The following is a 20,932-nucleotide window of genomic DNA, read 5'->3' as shown; positions in this document are numbered from 1 at the left end:
GAGGGCTTGCCGCTGGCGCGCCTGCGCGGGGCAGTGCGTGAGCCTGCGTGCCTCTGGCGCCGAAGCCGCTGCCCTCAGTCAGCCGCCGTTGGCACCTGCTCGGAGTGGCTGCTCGGGGTTCCAAAGGGGAGAGATCTGGGGCGGGACCCCACCGGGAGAGTTCCTGTTTGCTCCTCCTGGTGGCGTCAGCGGGTGAAGGTGGCTTCTTTAACAAACCGAAAAAAGAGGAAAAAGAAGGGGGGGGAGGTTTTGGCGGGGGGGATGTAAGCTTTCTACTAAGTCCGCCACCTCTAAGCATCGAGGGGGCTGAAGGGTGCATCTGATGCAGTTCTTTGTTTCCAGCAGTGGCAGAACAGATGCCTCTGTTAAAGTCTCCAGGCACCTGGTCTTCAAAGATAGGCTGCTGCTGAATGTGGGGGTTCCATCATCTAACCATCCTAGTTAACAGACCTACATAGCCCAGTCCTCTCCGGTGCATGTTTGCTCAGAAGTAAGTTACACCGATTTCAACATACGTATATGTGCTTGTTTCCAAGCTTTTAAGTCCTGCTTCTCGGTCATAAGTGTGGTGGGCTAACAACATAAAAAGGCGGGGGGGGGGGAATCGATGTGAAATTCGTCAGTGGGGCTTTCTCTCTGGTTGGCGTGCTTAAGACTGCAGCAGTAAAGGATTATTGTTATTTAATGCAGTACTTACAAAGTGCCTAAAAATTTCCAAGCACTGTACTAAAATAGATGTATTAAAATACAAGATACAGTTCCTGCCAGCAGTTGAAATGTGATACTCTGCACAATTGAACTATATTTTCAAACATTCTGTCAAATGTCCATTTAAAAAAACCTTTATGTGTGTTTTGATTTAGCTGTAATTTCTCCTTAGAGTGAACAAATCACGATAATGCTGCTATGACTGTGTGTGTGCTGTGCCTATATAGCAATTTATCAAGTGTCTCCATAATATATATGGTTTTCTGAAGCAAAAAATCTCAGGAGACTTGAAATAAAAATGCCAGAGACGCCACGATGTAATATGTTACAATTATATTTCTGCCTGCATTGCTGCAGTAGTGAATGTGAGAAGTTGAAGCTGTGTTTTTACTTTATATTCCCCTTGTCATAGAAGCCCTGCCTCCTAATACCAGGTGTCTGACAGCAGCAGGAAAAGTACGCTAAACATGTTCAAGGAGGTTGCCCTCCCTCTCGTTATTCTTTCAAGGACAAACCGTGGACTCCAAAGCAGATTGTGAGGCCAAGTCTTGGCCCAAATTCAGTGTAAACATGTGACTGCAGTTTAACACAGAAAATGAAACAGGAAAGGGCACATTTTCCTCCTAATGGCAATGGATTGAATCCAAACTAAAATCCTGTACGTACATGCTTACCTGAGAATAAGTTTAATTGAACTTAAGGGGCTTGCGTCTGAGTAGACAAGTAAAAGCTATTGCTGATGAACAAGCACACAGTTTTAAAATCTTGAATGTTTATTGACACAGCTGTCATTTAAGCTGCAAGAAGCCACACACAAGGATCATAATGCAGAAACTACTAGATTAAAAATAAAATGAAATGCCAAGTATAAATTTCCAATTATGTAGGACTGAAGATTGTGGGCAGCAGGGGGGGGGGAGGCTATCTGCTCACTGTCAAAACTGACCGTGACACTCAGGTTGGAGGTGAGCGGTCTCAGGCCCACAACTTGCAGGAGCCCCATTGCCAAACCCCAAAATCTCCTGTCCTCCTTCCTTGCTGTTGCTTTTTCTTTATGCCCTGAGGAGGATCTTAAGGTCCATAAATAACAAAATTTTGGAGGTTCTGAGCCTCAAGGAAGTTAGATTGGTCTCAACTAGGGCCAGGGCCTTTTCAGCCCTGGCCCCAACTTAGTGGAACTCTCTGACACAAGAGACCAGGGCCCTGCGGGATTTGACATCTTTCCGTAGGGCCTGTAAGATGGAGCTGTTCCGCCTGGCCTTCGGCTTGGACTCACTCTGACCCCTTATATGGGATTTGGTATGTAAATTTTCCCTTGGCTTTTTTGCTGGCTCATGTAGGACCAGCATGGATAGCTGGCTCAGGTGAATACCTGATGTTTCCTCCCTTTATGGTCTTGATTTATGGGCTACTACTAAAATGAGGCTGCATTTTAAGCCATATTTTAATTAACTGTTCCCCCCCTTTTTTCTATTATGTTTTATTGTAATTTATATTTGGTGTTAGCCACCCTGAGCCCGGCCCTGGCCGAGAAGGGCAGGGTATAAATAAAAATTTATATTGTTGTTGTTGTTATTTGTCCTCTTAGATGCAAGTAGTAACTAAGGGAAGAAGATGCACATAGAATCATAGAGTTGTAGAGTTAGAAGGAACCACAAGAGTCATCTAGTCCGACTCCCAAAATGCAGGAATCTTTTGCCCAGCATGGGGCTTGAATACACAACCCTGAGATTAAGAGTCTTATGTTCTACTGACTGAGCTACGAAGGCTTAATATCCTAGTTCCCACTAATATCGTTCTTAACAGGGACTGTTCTGAGTTTAAGTAGCAGCTAGGAATTAAGTACACACAGGTATATGGCTAGAGCTTTCTGGATTTTCTGGTGCATGTATACTGTGTGCTGTTGCTTGTCAATGCATCAGTGTATTCAACATACTTCACCTGGACTCCTCATCCTGCTGCAAGAGACATAGCATTGACATTTAAAAACTGATCCTAAGCACTGTACTGCCAAGTTGTTTTGCCTACTAGTGACTGCTTTACAGTCAAGCAAGAAAAGGATTTCAGACAGTAAGGATTGTGGTATTAGAATTCAGCAACAAAAATCTTTGAAATCTTGCTAAAAGATGGCTGAGCACCTTGCAAAGCCTTTCTTTCCGCAGAAGCCATTTAAAAGAACCCATTTATTTACCAGAATCGATGCTGCTAAAAATATCCCAAACCTGCCTGAAATAGATTGTAGGGCTTCACTTATTACTGAAATTTAAAAGTCCTTGTATCAAAAATGTTACAGCACTTCGGCATATGAGTCCTTGCTTTAAGTGATTGTCATCTGACAGCACAGGCTGTGCTCTGCATAATCAAAAATGGTCTCAATTTTTTTTAAATGCATGAGTTTACAATTCTTTTAGTTGGCCAAGATAGAAGTTAAATCTAAAGAAGAGGTGGTTCTTCTCTATGTAGGTTCATATTTAAACACTCAAGCAATCTTCCTATCATTCAGCCCAAATTGGAGAGAGACAACCCGTGATCCTTCTAAAATCTGCCACCTAAAGTGATATACTCCCTTGCCTAACAGTAGAGCTGGCAGTTTCTACTGAAAGCAAATAACAATTTCCCAGCTGTATCGAATTCAGAGTGATAACAAATCCTTGTATGTGATGTTCGGCCCATTCCTATGCATGTTTTCTCAGAATTAAGTACCACTGAATTTAGCCACAAGACTTTAGCCATTTAAAATTTCAGATAACATACAGACTGGTTGCAAGTGAAATCTGCAACAAAATTTTGCAGTGGGGTGTGTTTCCTTTCAGAATTCCAGTCACACGGATACTCCTTTCTCTCTGGTTTTCTAGTCCTTATCTCCAACAGTCCATCAGCATTATATGGTCACTGAGCACACCCAGTCATCACTGGGCTGTTCTGCAGGGTTCCCTAGTATCCTGTTCATAAGACATGTAGATTTGATATATGTTGAGACAGACGGATCAGGCCCCTGGTTGCATTGAAAGACTTGCACAGTATGTTCAGAGAACAGACCAAACACATTTGGGTTTTGTTGGGACATGATCCTGCACCCACCCACCCACACCCCACCCTGCAAACATTTGGTATATACGCCATGTGAGCCATATTCATCCATGAAGCTCACAGGTTGACCTGGGGCTAGTCCCTGTCAGCCTAACCTACCTCACAGGGTTGTTGTGAAGATAAATGAGGGGAGGGTTAGAATCATGAAAAGTACCTTGAGTTCCTTAGAGGAAATGTGGTATATAAACATAATGGAATAAACAAACAGATGAAATGTAATCTGAAAACAAACAGCCCCGATGTATTTCTTACATTTAGATTTGCCTTTATAACCACTACTCTTCATGTGGTTTGCAATTTAGCCGAGCAAAAATCATGGAGGGCACAGGACTTAGGTACTTATCTGTGGAGTTCCCTGCAAAGTGTGAGGACCATGCTCTTTAGTTAACTCTGTATGGCCTACTTACAATCAAGTCGTGCCAAATGCTTAGGAAGATTTGTAGTGTTGAAAACTGTATTTCCACTACATTAAAGCAAACATGACGTACTTCAAACAGCAGTGATCAGGCAATTTTACTGCTGCTGTTTAGTGTTACAGCCTGTTGTTAATAGTTTTATAGTCCTTTTCCTGCGTTAATAAAGTGCATTTAATCTCTTTACTATGGAACATCAAGAGATCAGCCATGCTGCAGGGTTGCTTGCAGGCAAAGTCTGTTGCATAGTAATAAAGGCTGATTTGCAGGACTTCAGTTTTTAAAAAGTTGATGTGAACAGAATAAAACTGCATTCGTATTGGTAGAGTTGTGCAGCTTTTTTTAAGAAGACCCCAGAATTGTTGGACCTAACCCCAAAATAGTGATTTGAAGCTTTCTGAGCTGTTTCTGGTGCTTTTTCTATCACATTGCCATACATCTGGGTTTACCTACTAACACAGTCAGCCACTTAAAAAGCCCATTGCGGCTGAAAAGCAAAATATAAATATAATTTATTAATTAATGGGCAATATTTGCCTAGTCCTGTTAAATGCGGGGGGGGGGGTTTGATTGGCTGCACCTCTTGCAGATTAAACTGCATCCTTCAAAAAGAGGATGGGGACTTTATATGGCAGGGGAAGGCTTTCTAACTCCTCATGATGGCAAAGGTGTTCAAGCTTAGCTTAGTGTTGAACCTTGGAGCTCACAACCAGAGTTTGCAACCAGACCTCACAAATAGGGACAAGGATTGCAGAAGGAGACTGAAGAGAGTGAGCTTGTGCCTTCTGGAGCCTGAGAGTGTGTGTGGCTGATTGCTTTGTGGGAACACAGGATCTGAGGGGGAGGCGTTACAGCTAAGAGGAAGCCAACTGAGATGGGAGTTAGCAACCAGCAGCAGTCAAACTTAGCACAGTGCAGATCCTGGGAGCTTGCGGATAGACCTCGTAAACAGGGGCGTTTGCAAGGGCGTTTAGCAGGAGAGTTTAAGGGGGAGGACCAGAGTTCTGTCTCTTGGTGTGTATAGGACCAGAGACATGGAGGGTGAGGGAGCTGCTGCAGTGACCTGTAACACCTGTGCCATGTTTGTAATAGTACACTTGTAGCAAGTGCAAGCTGGATGATGACTCAAATGCTCCTATACTTACTTACATGGGAGTAAGTCCCACTGAACTCAATAGGACTTTGGGGGGGACAAGGATTGCACCATCAGTGAACTGTGAGGCACCCATAGAAATATTGACATTGTGCAAATGAAGGTCAACATGAGCACAAACTTCCCCATCCTCTTCGATGTAAAGGAATGTATCATGTAGACAGTGCACATTTGACTCATTTCCCAGTCTTGAGGGTTATGGTGCAGCCTTCCTCCCATGCACTTCCATGGGGCCCTGTGTCTAGGCAGATTATTTCAGTAATGAAATAATGAAATCAAGGCATAGAAGGGCCTTTCAGCCCCTAAATCAATCGATTCAAGATTAGTCCATGCTGGTAAAATTATTATCATATGACAGCCTTGCTTAGGCATGTGTGTGTGTGCGCGCACACACAAAGAACATTGTGTTCTCTCAGACCAGTTATGATGTCTATATACTGCATTGAGAATCAAAGGCAGTATGCTTCTGAACACCAGCTGCTGAGAAACAATAATGGGAGGCAGCTATTGGCCTCATGTCCTCTGTGGGAAGAGGATGATGGACGAAATAGGCCTTTGGTCTGATCCATCATGACTCTTAATGTTAGTCACCCCTAGAGACAGTCTTTTAAATAAATAAATAAATAAACAGGTACACAAATTGGGTGGCAGGGAATCAGTTTTCAGTAACATGTCAGCATTGGGTGTGTGTGTGGGTGTGTGTGAAATAAATCAAAATATTCATTACTGCTATTCTCAACACATATTCTCAACATAAAATTTCTACATGTTAAGCCACTCATAGCTGCAGTACAGAAACTGATTGCTGAATAACCCTGAGAACATAACAAAATGTACTTGAGTAACCTCGTGAAGTGCAATACAGGGAAGTCTATTCCACCTTCAGTACCTGTTTTGGTTTGATGTACAAATACCTAACATCTTTGCCCTCAAGGTCATTTCAGTAAAGGGAGGTTTAAGCAAGGGTTTTAGTCTATAATTAACTAGCTCTTATTTTGCTGTCCTTTCCAGAATAGCTAGTTTCTCGGGTGAACATAGTAATAATGCTAGAGCTGTTAACCTTTCCAGAGATTGTATTACATTTGATCCTTTATGGAAATAATCCTTCACTTGAACTCCACGGGAATTACTTCTAGGTAGGCATATATAGGAATGGACTGATTTGGTCCCCCAGCTATCACCTTGTGTTCCTTGTGACTGACAGTGCCTCTGACTCACTGACAATATGTACAAAGCGCTGTACTTAATTTTTTTTTTTTTATTTTTTATAATAGTTTTTATTAATTTTCCACACATAAAATAAAGAACAATGTAACACAATATAACTTCATACTCATCGGTTCATAGCCTTTTTTCTTTGACTTCCCCATACCTCCCCATCCCTGCATCCTTGTTTAATAATTCTTTAGCAACCCTTAAGTCCATTGTCTTAGTTGCTTTTCGTAAATATTTCTTAAGTTTTTTTGTTTACTGCTGCAATTCTTTACTTCTTACCCCCTGACATCTTAACATTCCTCAATTTTACAATTATTTTTAAGATATATTTTGAAATTCTTCCAGTCCTCTTCCACTGTCTCTTTCCCCTGGTCCCGGATTCTGCCCGTCATCTCAGCCAGTCCCATAAAGTCAATCACCTTTGTTTGCCATTCTTCCAGAGTAGGTAGTTCTTGCGTCTTCCAATACTTTGCCAGTAGAATTCTTGCTGCTGTAGTGGCATACATAAAGAAAGTCCTATCCTTCCTTAACACCACTTGGCCCACCATACCCAAGAGGAAAGCCTCTGGTTTCTTAGGAAAAGTCCACTTAAGGACCTTCTTAATTTCATTATAGATCATTTCCCAGAAAGCTTTAACCTTTGGGCAGGTCCACCAAAGGTGGTAGAAAGTGCCTTCAGTCTCATTACATTTCCAACACTTATTATTAGGCAAATGATAAATTTTTGCTAGCTTGACTGGGGTCATGTACCACCGGTAGATCATTTTCATAATATTTTCTTTTAAAGCATTACATGCAGTAAATTTGATACCGGTGGTCCATAACTGTTCCCAGTCAGCAAACATAATATCATGACCTATATCTTGTGCCCATTTAATCATAGCTGATTTCACCGTTTCATCCTGTGTATTCCATTTTAACAGCAAGTTATACATTCTTGATAAATTCTTAGTATTGGGTTCCAACAATTCTGTTTCTAATTTTGACTTCTCTTTCTGAAATCCTATTTTCCTGTCCTGTTTAAACGTCTCATTTATCTGATGGTAATGCAACCAATCTCGAACCTTAGGTTTTAGTTTCTCATAACTCTGAAGTTTCACCCTTTCACCATCGTATTCTATAATCTCATGATATTTTGGCCATTTAGAATCCATATTAAGCTTTTTTACTTCCCTAGCTTCCATTGGTGACACCCACCTAGGGGTTTTACTTTCCAACAAATCTTTGTATCTAGTCCAAACGTTATACAATGCTTTCCTTACAATATGGTTTTTAAAACTTTTATACACCTTTACCTTGTCGTACCATAAATATGCATGCCAACCAAAACTATTATCATACCCTTCCAGATCCAAAATGTCAGTATTCTCAAGAAGTAGCCAGTGTTTCAACCAGCAAAAAGCTGCTGATTCATAGTAGAGTCTTAAGTCCGGCAGGGCAAACCCCCCTCTATCCTTTGCATCAGTTAAAATCTTAAATTTAATTCTGGGCTTTTTGCCCTGCCAGACAAATTTTGATATGTCTTTCTGCCACTTCTTGAAACAGTCCATCTTGTCCACAATCTGCAGCGTCTGGAATAAAAACAGCATTCTAGGCAATACATTCATCTTAATAGTAGCAATTCGGCCTAACAAGGAAAGTTTCAGCCTTGACCATATTTCCAGATCCTTTTTAACTTCTGACCAACATTTTTCATAATTATCCTTAAATAAATTCACATTCTTAGATGTTAAGTTTACCCCCAGGTATTTTACCCTTTTTGTTATTTCCAAGCCTGTTTCATTCTGAAAACTCTCTCTTTCTTCCATTGTTAAATTTTTTTCCAACACTTTCGTTTTTTGTCTGTTCAATTTAAAACCTGCTACTCGACCAAATATTTCAATTAGTTCTAATACTCTTTTAGTACTAGTGTCTGGCTGTTGCAAGGTCAATACTAGATCATCTGCAAATGCTCTTAGTTTATAATGTCTAACTCCGACCTGAACTCCTTTAACCAACTGGTCCTTTCTGATCATGTTTAACAAAACCTCCAGGACTGATATAAAAAGTAAAGGGGATATTGGGCAACCCTGTCGTGTACCTTTTTCTATAGGTATTTCTTCTATTACCACATTATTTACAATTAATTTGGCTTTTTGTTGAGAATATATTGCACCTATACCGTTTTCAAAACCTTGGCCTACCCCCATCCCTTGGAGATTCTTTTTCATAAAAGTCCAACAAATGTTGTCAAAGGCTTTCTCCGCATCCACAAAAATCAAAACTGCTTTCCTATTAATGTCAACGTCCAGCAGCTCCAAAATATCTATAATATTTCTCACATTGTCTGACATATGTCTACCTGGGAGAAAGCCTGTTTGGTCCTTATGAATCTCTTCTGCCAAAACTCTCTTTAATCTTTTTGCCAAAATGTCTGCAAAAATTTTGTAATCCACATTAAGTAAAGATATAGGGCGGTAGTTTTTGACCTGGTTCTTTTCAGTCTCTGTTTTCGGTATAAGTGAGATGAAAGCCTCTTTCCACGATTCAGGTGCCTTTTTCCCCTTCAAAATTTCATTGCAAACTTCCTTCAATGGTTGTATCAGCCATTCTTTCAGCATTTTGTAGTATTTGGCCGTCAGGCCATCTGGTCCTGGTGATTTTCCCAATTTCATATTTTGAATGGCACCCTCTATTTCTTGTTCTGTTATTTCCTCGTTTAAGATCCTTTTACTTTGTTCTGAGATTTTTGGTAAACCGTATTTTCTGATGAATTCTTCTATTTCTTGCTCGTTGGTTGGCCCTTGTGCATACAATTTCTTAAAAAAGCTTTGAAAACAATTGTTGATCTCGTTGGGTTTGTGGATAATCTTTCCATCCATTTCTAAACTTATTACCGTATTCATTTTCTGCCTTTTTTTCAATTGCCATGACAGAAGTTTCCCACATTTATCCGCTGATTCAAAAGTTCTTTGTCTCATTTGCTTTATCTTCCATTCTATTTGTTGGTTCATGAGCTCCATGTATTGCATCTGATGAAACTTTATTTCTCTCAAAATCTCATGGGACTTTGGTTTGGACCTCAACTTCTTCTCTCCTTCTTTTATTTTTTCTAAAAAATTTTCCTTCTTTTCATTTTGTTGCTTCCTCTTAATAGAATTTTGTTGAATTAGGAAACCTCGCATCACGGCTTTGCTTGCGTCCCAAATTGTTCTTTTTTCCACATCTGTTTTCCTGTTGATCTCAAAGTAATCTTTTAATGTTTTAAGGGCCTTCTTATGGATCTCTTCATCCTTGAATAGGGTGTCATTCATTCTCCATCTAAAGGAACCAGTTGTTGTTAGTTTCATCTCCATCTTGACCGCATTATGGTCGGAGCACGTTTTTGGGCATATTTCTACTTTTTTTGTTCTTGACGCCAGACTGCTAGAAATCCAAATTTGGTCTATTCTTGTCCATGTCATTTTTGCTTCTGAGAAGAAAGTTCCCTCTCTCTCTAAAGGATTCTTTGTTCTCCAGATGTCAATCAAGTCCATTGTTTCAGTCATTTCAAAAAAGATCTTTGGTAGTCTCCCTTCTTTCGAGATCACTTGTCTCTGTGCTTTATCCATGTTTGTTGAGACAACTCCATTCATGTCTCCCATCATTAGGATTTTATAATCTAAAAAGTCAACTAATGTCTCATGCAACTTCCTAAAGAATTCAGCCTTCCCTTCATTTGGGGCATAAACTCCCACAATTAATATCTTTTCTCCTTGAATTTGTATTTCAATTGCCAGGTATCTTCCTTGTTCATCTTTAAATATCAATTTTGGAGCCAACTTTTCCTTTGCATAGATCACCACACCTCTTTTCTTTACTTTATCTGATGAGATAAATTCTTGACCGAGTCTCTTATTTATCAGTAATTTCCTATGTATCCTGGCAATATGGGTTTCTTGCAAACATATTATGTCTAATTGTTCTTTCTTCAAAATGTGAAAAACCTGTCTTCTTTTCCGAGGAAGGTTCAAACCGTTACAGTTCCAGCTAAGGAGTTGCAGAGACATTTTGTATTTAGGTAGCTGTTCCTCCAACTGCTCCAAGCTTCTGCTCTTCCTCCGATGGTGGTAGTGGAAGTCCAAATGACAAATTTGCTATATCAGGTGGTTCCCTCTCCTCCACGGTTCCTTTCTGCAGATCCTCCAGGTACTTCTCCAAAAATTGTTCTTTGTCCTGAATTGTTTTTATTTTAATCTTCCTTCCTTTGAAGTTAAAGGACAGTCCTTGTGGAAACTCCCATCTGAATGGTATAGTGTTTTTCTTCAGCAGGTCTACTAAACTTTTGTAATATGTTCTCACCTCTAAAATGTATTTAGGAATGTCCTTAAAAATCTGTATCTGACAATTTTGGATCACCAATGCCTTTTGATAATGCAAATTCAATATTCTATCTCTTTCTTCTTTTGATCTCAGTGTAATTAGACAGTCCCTTGGTTTTTTATCCTGCCTTCTACCCAGTCGAAAGGCTGATATTATCTCAAGTTCCTCATCTTCCTCCCATTCCTCCTGCCAAAAAGTTATGATGTTCTCTGTAAGAAATTTCACAAGGTTGTCCCCTTCCCCTTCAGGCACCAATCTAAATTTTAAATTCTTCTCTTTACGTTGAAGTTCCAGTAAGGAGAGGGCTGCATCATGCTCATTCACTTTTTTAATAATAGGCCCAAATTTTTCCCTTGTCTCTTCTGCCGTTGTTTTTGCACTTTCTGCAATCTTTCGTGTTTCTGAACTTTCCTGAATTAATCTATTTATAGAATCTGTGTTCGATGTAACACTAGCTGTATTCACATCCAACCTTGTTGTCAACTCTGTTAATTTTTTAGAATTCTCTGTCGATAGTTTTGTCAATGCTTCCAGGGATTGATTTATTTTAAGTAGTGCCTGAGTCATAGGATCCATAGAAGCTGGTGTTTTTTCCTGCACAGCTGCAGTTCCTGATATAGAGGCCCTTTTCTTGTGAGATTGTTTTGCTTTCTGCCTTGTTACTATCTCTTCTGTAGGGGCACTCATATCCTCAAGGTCGTTTTCACAGAGTTGATTCCCAGGTGGAAAATCCCACTGTTACTTTTTCAAGTGCAACAATTTCACATAGAACCCTCTAGAGGGAGCATTCAATTGTATCCAACAAAGCGCTGTACTTAAGTCCAGGCACAACCAATCACAGTGAGTGAGTAACTCTAAATCACTTGTAACACATATTTTACTGTTCAGTTTGGAAACTTATTGCCTCCAGATGTTGGACTACAGCTCCCATCATGCTTGACCGTGGCCCAGTTGACTAGGGCTGATGGGAGTTGGAATCGAACATCACCATTGGAGGAGGAGGAATAGTTTCCTCATCTAACTTAGTGTTTCCATTCTCAAGGGGGCTTCAGCTAAGACTGAACAATGAATAAAACAGTAAAATCAATTGGTAATTCAAAACAAAATAACAATCAAACCGTAGAATATGGGTTTAGAATCCAAGTTAACGAAAAAGTCCTCACCTAGAACTAGAAAGTGATCAAGTAGGTACTGGGTGAGCTTCCCTGGGGGGAGCCTTCCATAGGGTGGATGCCACAATCAAGAAGTCTCTCTCCCCACAGTCACTGCCTGCACCTCCAGAGGCAGGAGAGCCAGGAAAAGGCCTCAAAGGATGACTGTAATGTAGTCACAGGTTATTGTGAAAGCAGAAGGGCATTCAGATACCCAGATCCAAAGCCATAGGGTTAAACACTCAGCAAACTATCATGGCAGCTTTGAACTGAAACACACACAAACACCACACCCAAAATTCTGATTACAAATCTATGTCATGTCCAGTTTGGCCCTAGTAATAAATGAGGGCTCACACAATATTGACTCTGGAAAGAGATTGTACATACTGTACTGGGGAGAGTGTTTGTTTCTAACATCTGATATAGCATCCCTGAGAAATACAGTTTTGTAATCTGAAAGGTTTTGCCACATGTGCTTGGGAAAATAAATGACTGTAATATGTGTTTTAGGACTGATAAAAGTCTTTGTTTCCCTTTGTATGCCTGAACACGAAGGACTCTTCCTCAATTAAGTGTATTAAATGTGTGCATTCAAGCACAATAATTTTCATGTACGTTCAAGTGACAGCATTATCCATGGGCAACAGCTGGGTTAGGGCTCTTAATGCTTAGATAAGCTTTAGTCAAAGGCCTTCATGCCTTCCCTTCATTCTCAAGACACTGGAGGTCACAATGCTGGCTTGTTTTTCTAAGGAAAAGCCAATTCACGAAGCTGAAACTGGAAGAGAACTGACTGTTTGTGTTTATGCGTGCTTGATCCTTTCCCCTCTTGATATCTGTCGGCTTAAAATAATCCCCAAGTCACTTTCCTATCCACAGGGGGAAGGATATGGAGACACCTTATATTTTCCTTTTCAGGGGAAAAAAAAGCAGCTGAAGGAAAATAGTAAAGCAGCCTCATCCTGATAGCTGTCCAATTCCAACGTCTTGTTTCATTCAGCATTTATTTTGCAGCCTCCCCTTTGAAAAGGGTGGCAGGCAGATCTGTGACAGGGGATCCGCCTGCCATCCTTTTTCAAATGTTAAATTAAAGATGAGGAATCTGTGGCCCTCCTGTTGTTGGATTCCTGCTCCCATCAGCCCCAGCCAAGATTTATCTCAGTCCATTTGATATCTGTATGTGGAGTAGTACCATCTTGTCCTTTGCCTCAGCCAGCAAAATATTTTGGGGCTGTCCTAGGCAGGAGTATGTGAGCTGGAATTAGGGGGAACATAGAGCAGCTATTCAGGGACATGGGTGGCGCTGTGGGTTAAAACCACAGAGCCTAGGGCTTGCCGATCGGAAGGTCGGCGGTTGGAATCCCCGCAACAGGATGAGCTCCCATTGCTCGGTCCCAGCTCCTGCCAACCTAGCAGTTCAAAAGAATGTCAAAGTGCAAGTAGATAAATAGGTACCTCTCCGACAGGAAGGTAAATGACATTTCCGTGTGCTACTCTGGTTTCGCCAGAAGCGGCTTAGTCATGCTGGCCACATGATCCGGAAAAACTGTCTGCGGACAAACGCCAGCTCCCTCGGCCTATAAAGCAAGATGAGGGCCGCAACCCCAGAGTCGTTCATGACTAGACTTAACTGTCAGGGGTCCTTTACCTTTACAGTGGTACCTCGGGTTACAGACACTTCAGGTTACAGATGCTTCAGGTTACAGACTCCGCTAACACAGAAATAGTACCTCGGGTTAAGAACTTTGCTTCAGCATGAGAACAGAAATTGCACCATGGTGGCGCAGCAGCAGTGGGTGGCCCCATTAGCCAAAGGGGTACCTCAGGTTAAGAACAGGACCTCCAGAATGAATTAAGTTCTTAACCTAAGGTACCACTGTACCTTTTTTTAGAGCAGCTATTCAGGCTAATGATGTAGCACTATATTTGAAGAAGAGGCAGAAGACAAAAAGTTTATTTAAAAAAAGCATATGCCACCTCAGGTTCCATGACAGAAGAAAGCCAAGATATAAATATAGTAAATAACTTTCTCCTGTGCTACAGTTTTAAAAATATTGACACACCAAGGTGCCCAGTCATGCATAAAACCTCTAAATAAGGGTTTTCCTCTTTAATTGTTTCTTGTAGAGAAAGGGATTAGCAAGGGGCTTAAGGCAAGTTTCCAGTTCACTGCTGCACCCCTTTAAAAAAAAAAAGTTGGCACAGCCTGTAAAACAGATTGCTAAAGAATCTAGCAGAGCTTCCTTTCAGGAGGTAATACCAATATACTAAAACAGGGGTGTACAGGTGATGAGCATACCTTGTCCAACTTCTGCAGCCTGCATGGTTTTTTTCCCACCTGCACCAGGCTTTTGTCATGTTGATGAATTATTGTATTATGAGTGGAGAGAGGCAGTATGTCAACATGCTATGCTCAGGCAAATGAATAATGAGATCTTAAGCAAAAGTTGAATAAGTAGGGAGTGGTGCTTGTAAATGGAAACAGGATATGCTTCCTTTAATACTGCTGCGTTACAACATAGCAAAAAGAGTGTTGACACTATGCGCCAACAAAGCCACTATTACAGTTTCTGACTGGTGCCACTTAACTCTCATGAAAAGCTGTCTTTCCTGGATTAGTACAGCAGCTCTGATGATGGTATTCACGGTAGGTATATTAGGGGCTTGTCATCTTGTGTAACTGCTTGCTTAGATCCATAGGCTGCCTCATGCCAGGGGCTCAGGGAGGATACTCGGAGAGTCATCCATCTGGAAGGGCCAGAAGACCATCAGTTCAATGCAACCGAACAACAGGGCAAAACCAATTACAGTGGTCACATCCTCTTTCAACTTACCAAAGGTTAGGTCTTACCACAGCAGCATCCAATGGTTTGTTGAAATATGCTGTTGAATTACCATGCTTTGGCTTATCTATACACATGTGAAACTGGCACTGCTTTCTTGCGGGCTATAGAGGGGATCTGTACTTCAGCTGACTTTGCAAACGAAAGCAAGGAAATGGACTAGAGGAGGCATGAAAATAATAGGATAGATAATTACTAGTCACAGCTGCAAATAGGCACTTGTTTAATGGTGCACTATGTACACATAAATGTGACTATCCCTTTTTTTTAGGAGCTGGATGCTTCCCTATATATTATGCAAAGTGAAACAAGCAGAAAGAGAAGGCAAGGTTAGAAAACAAGTTGTATGGGTGGCATTGCTGTGACTCCTTTTGCTCTCGACAAACATGACTTGTGAACCATGTGGTTGAACTTCAGTGCTATTGAGCAAATAAGGAAATGATTTGTGGAAGTAAAGTATGAATGCTAACACTAATCCAAGCCACAGAGCTGATAACGAGCAGCAAGTTTTTCTATGGGAGTTTTTTTGGAGCTAACAGGACCAGGATGAGGAAATTAAGAAGTGGGCAAAAGGAGGAAACCTCCCAAATGTTACTGGCCAGGTAACAGGACAGTTAATTACTTTTATGGTTTTATTAATTTATAGACAGGGTTGTACCTCTTTCAACTTAAAGCACTACTATCAAAACAATATATATCCTATTGGGTGCCACAGTGATAGGAGGTGCTACTATTCTAGTGATGAAGGGATTCTTAGCAAAGTCCAAGTATCCATGAGCAATGAGTGGTATCCAACTAAGTCGGAGTACGTCCACTGAAACAAATGGAATTATGTTATTCATAATTATTTAAATCCACTCCTTTCAATGGGTCTACCATGAGAATGACTGGAAATACACTGATTCCTTCATCCCTACATTATACAAGTGTAAGCTGGCTGCCAGCATGGCAGGACCATAGGATTACTAAACTGGTTTCTGAAATGTATGTGTTTCTCATAAGAAACATCATCTTCTTTAAAATATGAAATTGATGGTAGAATTGAGTGTATCATTGCAGCCCACATTGCTCAGGTATTTCTTAATTGTTATTTTTTTAAGTGGGCTGGTATAAAGGTAAAAAAGGTGGAAGGAAACCCTGAAAAAAATTGCAGTCTAAGATGTAGATAAATTATGAACCAGCTGAATTTTCTAGACATGTGTGAAAGAATACCTCTGGTTGCAGATCTTGCAGTCTCCAGACTGAAACACTCACGGAAGATCAAACTACCTTCATTTTCTCCACACACACAAAAGGGCACAGCATCTTTCTCACTTCTGTTATTATGGGAGGGAATTATATCACCTAGAGATATTTTATGTATATTAAGTAAAAGATGGTGGGCTGAAACTTATTGTCCTTATTCAGCCAAATTATTTTGATTAAAGTTGATCAAAATAGTGCCATGTGTAAGTACAATAAACATACAGAATTTTTTTTAGAAGCAAATTGCATTTATTTGGCCATAGAACTCTTAAAACTGTAACTTCTTGGATTCCATTCTTTTAAAGTGCTTCATATTCAGGTTTATATTATTTTTGTCAAATGCACACTTATAAGAAAGAGCTGGTTCAGCAACCCAACATAATTGTCTATTTTTTATAAAATTCTGCCAACAAGGTCAGATTCTGGTTGTAATCCAAAGATTTTTCATTTCTAATTTGGGTAGTGCTTGTCATGTCAGGTGCCTCAGGACTGGCCTCTTATATCAATACAAGTGTTATAGATGTGCACAACTGTGGTTGAGAGCAGAGTCTCACCCAATTCTTTTATGTACAACAGCATTTTGTATTTCATGTGGCTTTATCATATAGAATGAATTGTACACACAGCAAAAGCCAAACAAGAGATCAAAGCATCTAACAATGGCAGCCCAGACCACAATTCTGAAAAATATATACATCCTTAAACCATGTTAGAAATAAGTGGCAAGAATAACACACAGTTTAGAAGAGATGAAAACATATTGTGGCATTCATACAGTACATTAAGGAGATTTCATCCTGAGGAGATACATGGGGAATTTAATTGACAGGGCACCCTTGCAAGCTGACAACACCATGAACATCTGAAATTTTGCTCACTAAAACAGGTTTGTCATTAATTGAAACACCCTTCAGACAGCCAAGGAACACGTCCTGAACAGGAAGCCATGGTGTTGCCAAATTTACTGTAAAGAGAAAGGATAAAGATAAGTTGAATACAGCACATTGCGGTTTGGTACAGAATTGTAGAAACTGCAGTATTTCTTTATCAGTAGAAGTGGAATGAAATCAGTATATGCCTATTCCTATTCAAAATATACTTCTTTTTTTTAGTGTAATATATAATAGCTATTAAAAATTACTTGGAATTCATCTATGTTTTGCAGCAAATGTTAACATTTTACAAAGGCTCTCTTTCCAGTCTCACTGATTGGACAGCTTTAGAAAGATTAATACAGAACTCTCTAGTCAAGTATCTTCTCTTGCCCCTGCCCTTCTACCTAAACTCGCTGTCTGTGCTCCTGTTCCTATCTATTTTCTTCCTGATTGGCCTCTTGGCTTGACAATGCTATCTTCCCTTGCAAGCATCAAGCTCCCATGGAACTGGCCGGAACTTTGAAGTTCTTTGTTGGGATGACTTGTGTGTCTCCTCCAAAATCTTGGAAATGCATTATTTGCCCCTGGAGGGAAGCCACAACTGACACCAATGATGATCAGCTTCACTTCTGATGTAAATAGCAGCTTTCTTAAGGTAAGGCCACTTGTCATCGGGGATACGGGGAAGGATTAAACCTTTTCTTCCCCCTTCTGTGGTCCTGCTGCTTTTGTCCCCACGGCTACTATTTACACTTTTTTTTAAAAAAAAAGCATTTTCATTTCATTAATGTGAATGTTAACTGCATTAATGTAATTAACTTCTCATCTAGTTTGGCCTTCAAAGAGAAAGGCTTATTCATAAGGAATGAGAAAGAGATTCTACTTTCTTTTGACCGAATGCGGTTTTTCCAGATAGAAGGTTGTCACATTCATTACATACATTTCTTTAAAAAATAATAAAAAAGTTAGCAGTACTGAAAGATTAACCAGAAAGAGTCTTCCTACCTGGAACTCTCCCAAAATAAAGTGGTTGAGCATGGCTGGTGGAGAGCATAGCTGATTGTCCAGTGGTGGAGTTACTCTTTGCATCTACTTCGAGGTACACAATGTTCTGTTTCCGAGTTACTATAAACAATCACATGAATCACATGCCTTTCATTAAGACATTCCTCAGTTTCAGTCACAGTAATACTTCACTTATATCCTTTCTCCTTGGATCTATCTATCTATCTATCTATCTATGAATGAAAATCTTTCCTCACCTACAATTCCAAGACACCTATTCTAGACAAATACAATATGACTGGAGGTAGCCATGTTTAAATATTAGCCTGTGGTGGTTGCTAGCCCTTTTCTCCCTGAATTACCTCTCCCCATGCAGCTTTTACCCCAAACCTGTTCACCTTGCAACCGCAAGTCTGAAAACGCGGGGGGGGGGGGGAGAGCTGGGGGAGGGAGGATCTAAGGAAAAAAGGCTAGAATAGCTACATATTAAAGCTGTAGTGTAATATGTAGTTTGGAATGCAGGAATGTTACTTGCAGTACTGTATAGTTTATTTCATTGTTATTCCAGTGAGAAAAGCATGTGGGAAAGCTGCTACAGAGAAAAAGAGCAAATATGACTCCACCAATCCACCGTTTAATGTTACTTAATAGATCTGTTAACCGAAGCAATAAATCACCTTTCTTTAGAACAATCCTGCTGTAGTCCCACTGAAATCTATGGGGTTACTCTTAGATTATTCTGAACTAATTTACAGATTGTGTTCATAACACGTGTATAGTCAGAATTCATATCAAGCTAAACTGAAAATGCACACAAATTCATCTTAAACAGATACAAATTAAGTTATGCATTTAAAGAACATTAGTTAAAAATGCATTAGAAATCCAGTTAGTCATCTTTAAAAAGCATGAAGTGCTACTTTTTTTTAGAGCTCAGCAATGTCTGACTCTCATTTTCTTGCCTCTAAAGAACTGGTGAATGAGATTGCATAGTACCTGCTACGGAGTGCCATTTTCCATCACACAGATACTGCTGAGGCGTGACTGACGTTGAGAACTCTCCAGCACCATTATTACCAGAGGCAGTGAGCTGTGAAAACAGACATCTTTTAAATTAGCAGCAACAAAAGGAATAAAATAAAAGCATGGACACAAGAAAATGTGACGATGAAATATTTGCTGAGCCTGATTAATTTAACCAATGCTTTTAGGGACAGTTGTCTCACTTGTAAACCCTAGATTGCTATGCTGTTGATCTTTGGGTATACTTCCAATCCACAGAAATGCCAAGAAAGTGTGTTTTATATTCGGTGCATTACTTTGGTGAAAAGGAAGTAGCCATGTTAAGAGTTTTCTAGGTGGTTATGGCTAAGTTGAAGCTGATTTAATAATTTATACTGACATCACAAGACTTTGGCTTACACTGCCCTTGACAATGCCAGTGTCTGCAGTGAAGCTTAGATTTTGCCCATTGTCAGATGTGTCCCATACTGCTGCCCTGTACCACAAAAATATATTGGAACCATGAAAACTGAGCCAGGTTCTATTTGCACAACTCCATCTTTTAATCTGCATAGTCCATCACCAGTTCCATTTGTCATGCTTGAATGTGACAGAAGTCTGGGAGCTGGCTTTTGTAAATACTGATACTAGATCTTAGTAGTTCAAAGTAGATGCTCCCTTCCCCTCACCCACTCTGTCTTCATCAAATCTGGGGGGCGGGGGAGAGATGGAATCACACCTACCATGCCTCCTTCCATGTACACAGTTAAATAGTTCCTTTGTTTGCTGCCAGTATGAATTAAAATGCCATTCAAGCTTCTTGAGCGAATCTTAAATACAATCCTATAGTCCAAGCTCAATGAAAAAGCATTTTCTGTGAAGCAAAAAGAATTGGGAAAACATGTTAAAGGGGATGCCAGCTCTATACTGTACATTGTTACTTGCTACTGAGATGTGCATGTGTTCCAAGAGTCTTTTCTTTTAAGATGGGTATTATATAGTCCCCCATTCTGTAAGATGTCCCTGGTCCCAAAAGGGTTCTGACTGAATGCACAACTTCTGAATCCCTGTTCTGATTGAAAGCACAGCTTGTGTTCAGAACCAACAGCTCCTACACCATACTTACCGATGACTATATGCCCCCCTTCGTTGAAGAAAGAGATCCCATTCTCCAAAACATTATCCAAGCAAGGCAGAACGCCGCTGTTCTGATGGTATGTACGCATGTGCTTTCCTTCCACGTTAAAGTTTCTCAGGCAACCTGCAAAACTCTTTCTTGGTATACTCTGGAAATATAAATTCAACACAGATTATGATAATATTTACTTGAACAATGCATCACTCCATGCTGGCTGGCCTAGGAGCAGATGCCTAAATAGATAATGCAGTTTTTAGGCTATCTTGAAATGTCAAAATCTCTAGAGCTATATGTATTCTAACTTTACAAAGGAATCAGGGTCAGGCTAGAACATTGGTGAGGAACCTGTGGCCCTCTAGTTGTTGCAAAATGAAACTTGTGCATCCATATTTCTCAGTGGGAGTCAAGTTGGAAGGTGACATGCCAGTGACCATCTTGGCTGTGAGACCTAGAAGACCAGCTCCCTACCTTGCAGGCCTTTTCTACCTAGCCTGGGAGGGTGGAGCCCTGACTGACTCCAGCTACAAAAGCTGAGGCTGCTGAAGAGGCCAGAGACCATCTTGGCTGTCTCTTAGTGTAGACCCAGAGCACTGAACCTGAGCTTCCACAGCCACCACCTGCCATGAGCCACCATTGGCAGAACTGGCAGCAACAGAGATGTTCTATGCTTCTGATAATATTTTATTCACTTGTTAATTATGCTGTTTTAAAAGTGCATTTTGTATTTGATTTCCTTTAGTAAAGTTTTAT

The 20,932-nt window shown here is 40.3% G+C and overlaps 1 protein-coding gene and 2 long non-coding RNA genes across 3 annotated transcripts in view; 1 reads left to right on the top strand and 2 right to left on the bottom strand.

Annotated features, from left to right (window-relative positions):
• The first annotated feature begins 133 nt into the window (after positions 1 to 133).
• LOC307219501 lies at positions 134 to 20,258 on the top strand. The gene is made up of 3 exons (XR_013840444.1): positions 134 to 490; positions 17,527 to 17,692; positions 20,133 to 20,258. It is a non-coding gene; the product is annotated as an uncharacterized lncRNA (long non-coding RNA).
• LOC307219519 lies at positions 14,522 to 15,180 on the bottom strand. The gene is made up of 2 exons (XR_013840465.1): positions 14,858 to 15,180; positions 14,522 to 14,761 (listed from the first exon to the last, which is right to left on the bottom strand). It is a non-coding gene; the product is annotated as an uncharacterized lncRNA (long non-coding RNA).
• The window catches only part of LAMA3 (laminin subunit alpha 3), a 130,540-nt gene continuing 125,996 nt past the window's right edge, over positions 16,389 to 20,932 (bottom strand). The window contains exons 74-78 of the mRNA XM_079982598.1: positions 20,171 to 20,330; positions 19,788 to 19,918; positions 19,039 to 19,132; positions 18,043 to 18,162; positions 16,389 to 17,126 (exon numbers count right to left, since the gene is read on the bottom strand). Coding sequence (XP_079838724.1) covers positions 16,981 to 17,126; positions 18,043 to 18,162; positions 19,039 to 19,132; positions 19,788 to 19,918; positions 20,171 to 20,330 — 651 coding nt within the window. The 3' untranslated portion in view covers positions 16,389 to 16,980. The remainder of the gene's footprint in view (positions 17,127 to 18,042; positions 18,163 to 19,038; positions 19,133 to 19,787; positions 19,919 to 20,170; positions 20,331 to 20,932) is intronic.

The sequence above is a fragment of the Podarcis cretensis genome, assembly GCF_951804945.1.
Source record: "Podarcis cretensis genome assembly, chromosome: 7".
Classification (NCBI taxonomy): Eukaryota; Metazoa; Chordata; class Lepidosauria; order Squamata; family Lacertidae; genus Podarcis; species Podarcis cretensis.
This window is presented reverse-complemented; position numbering and strand designations above follow the sequence as displayed.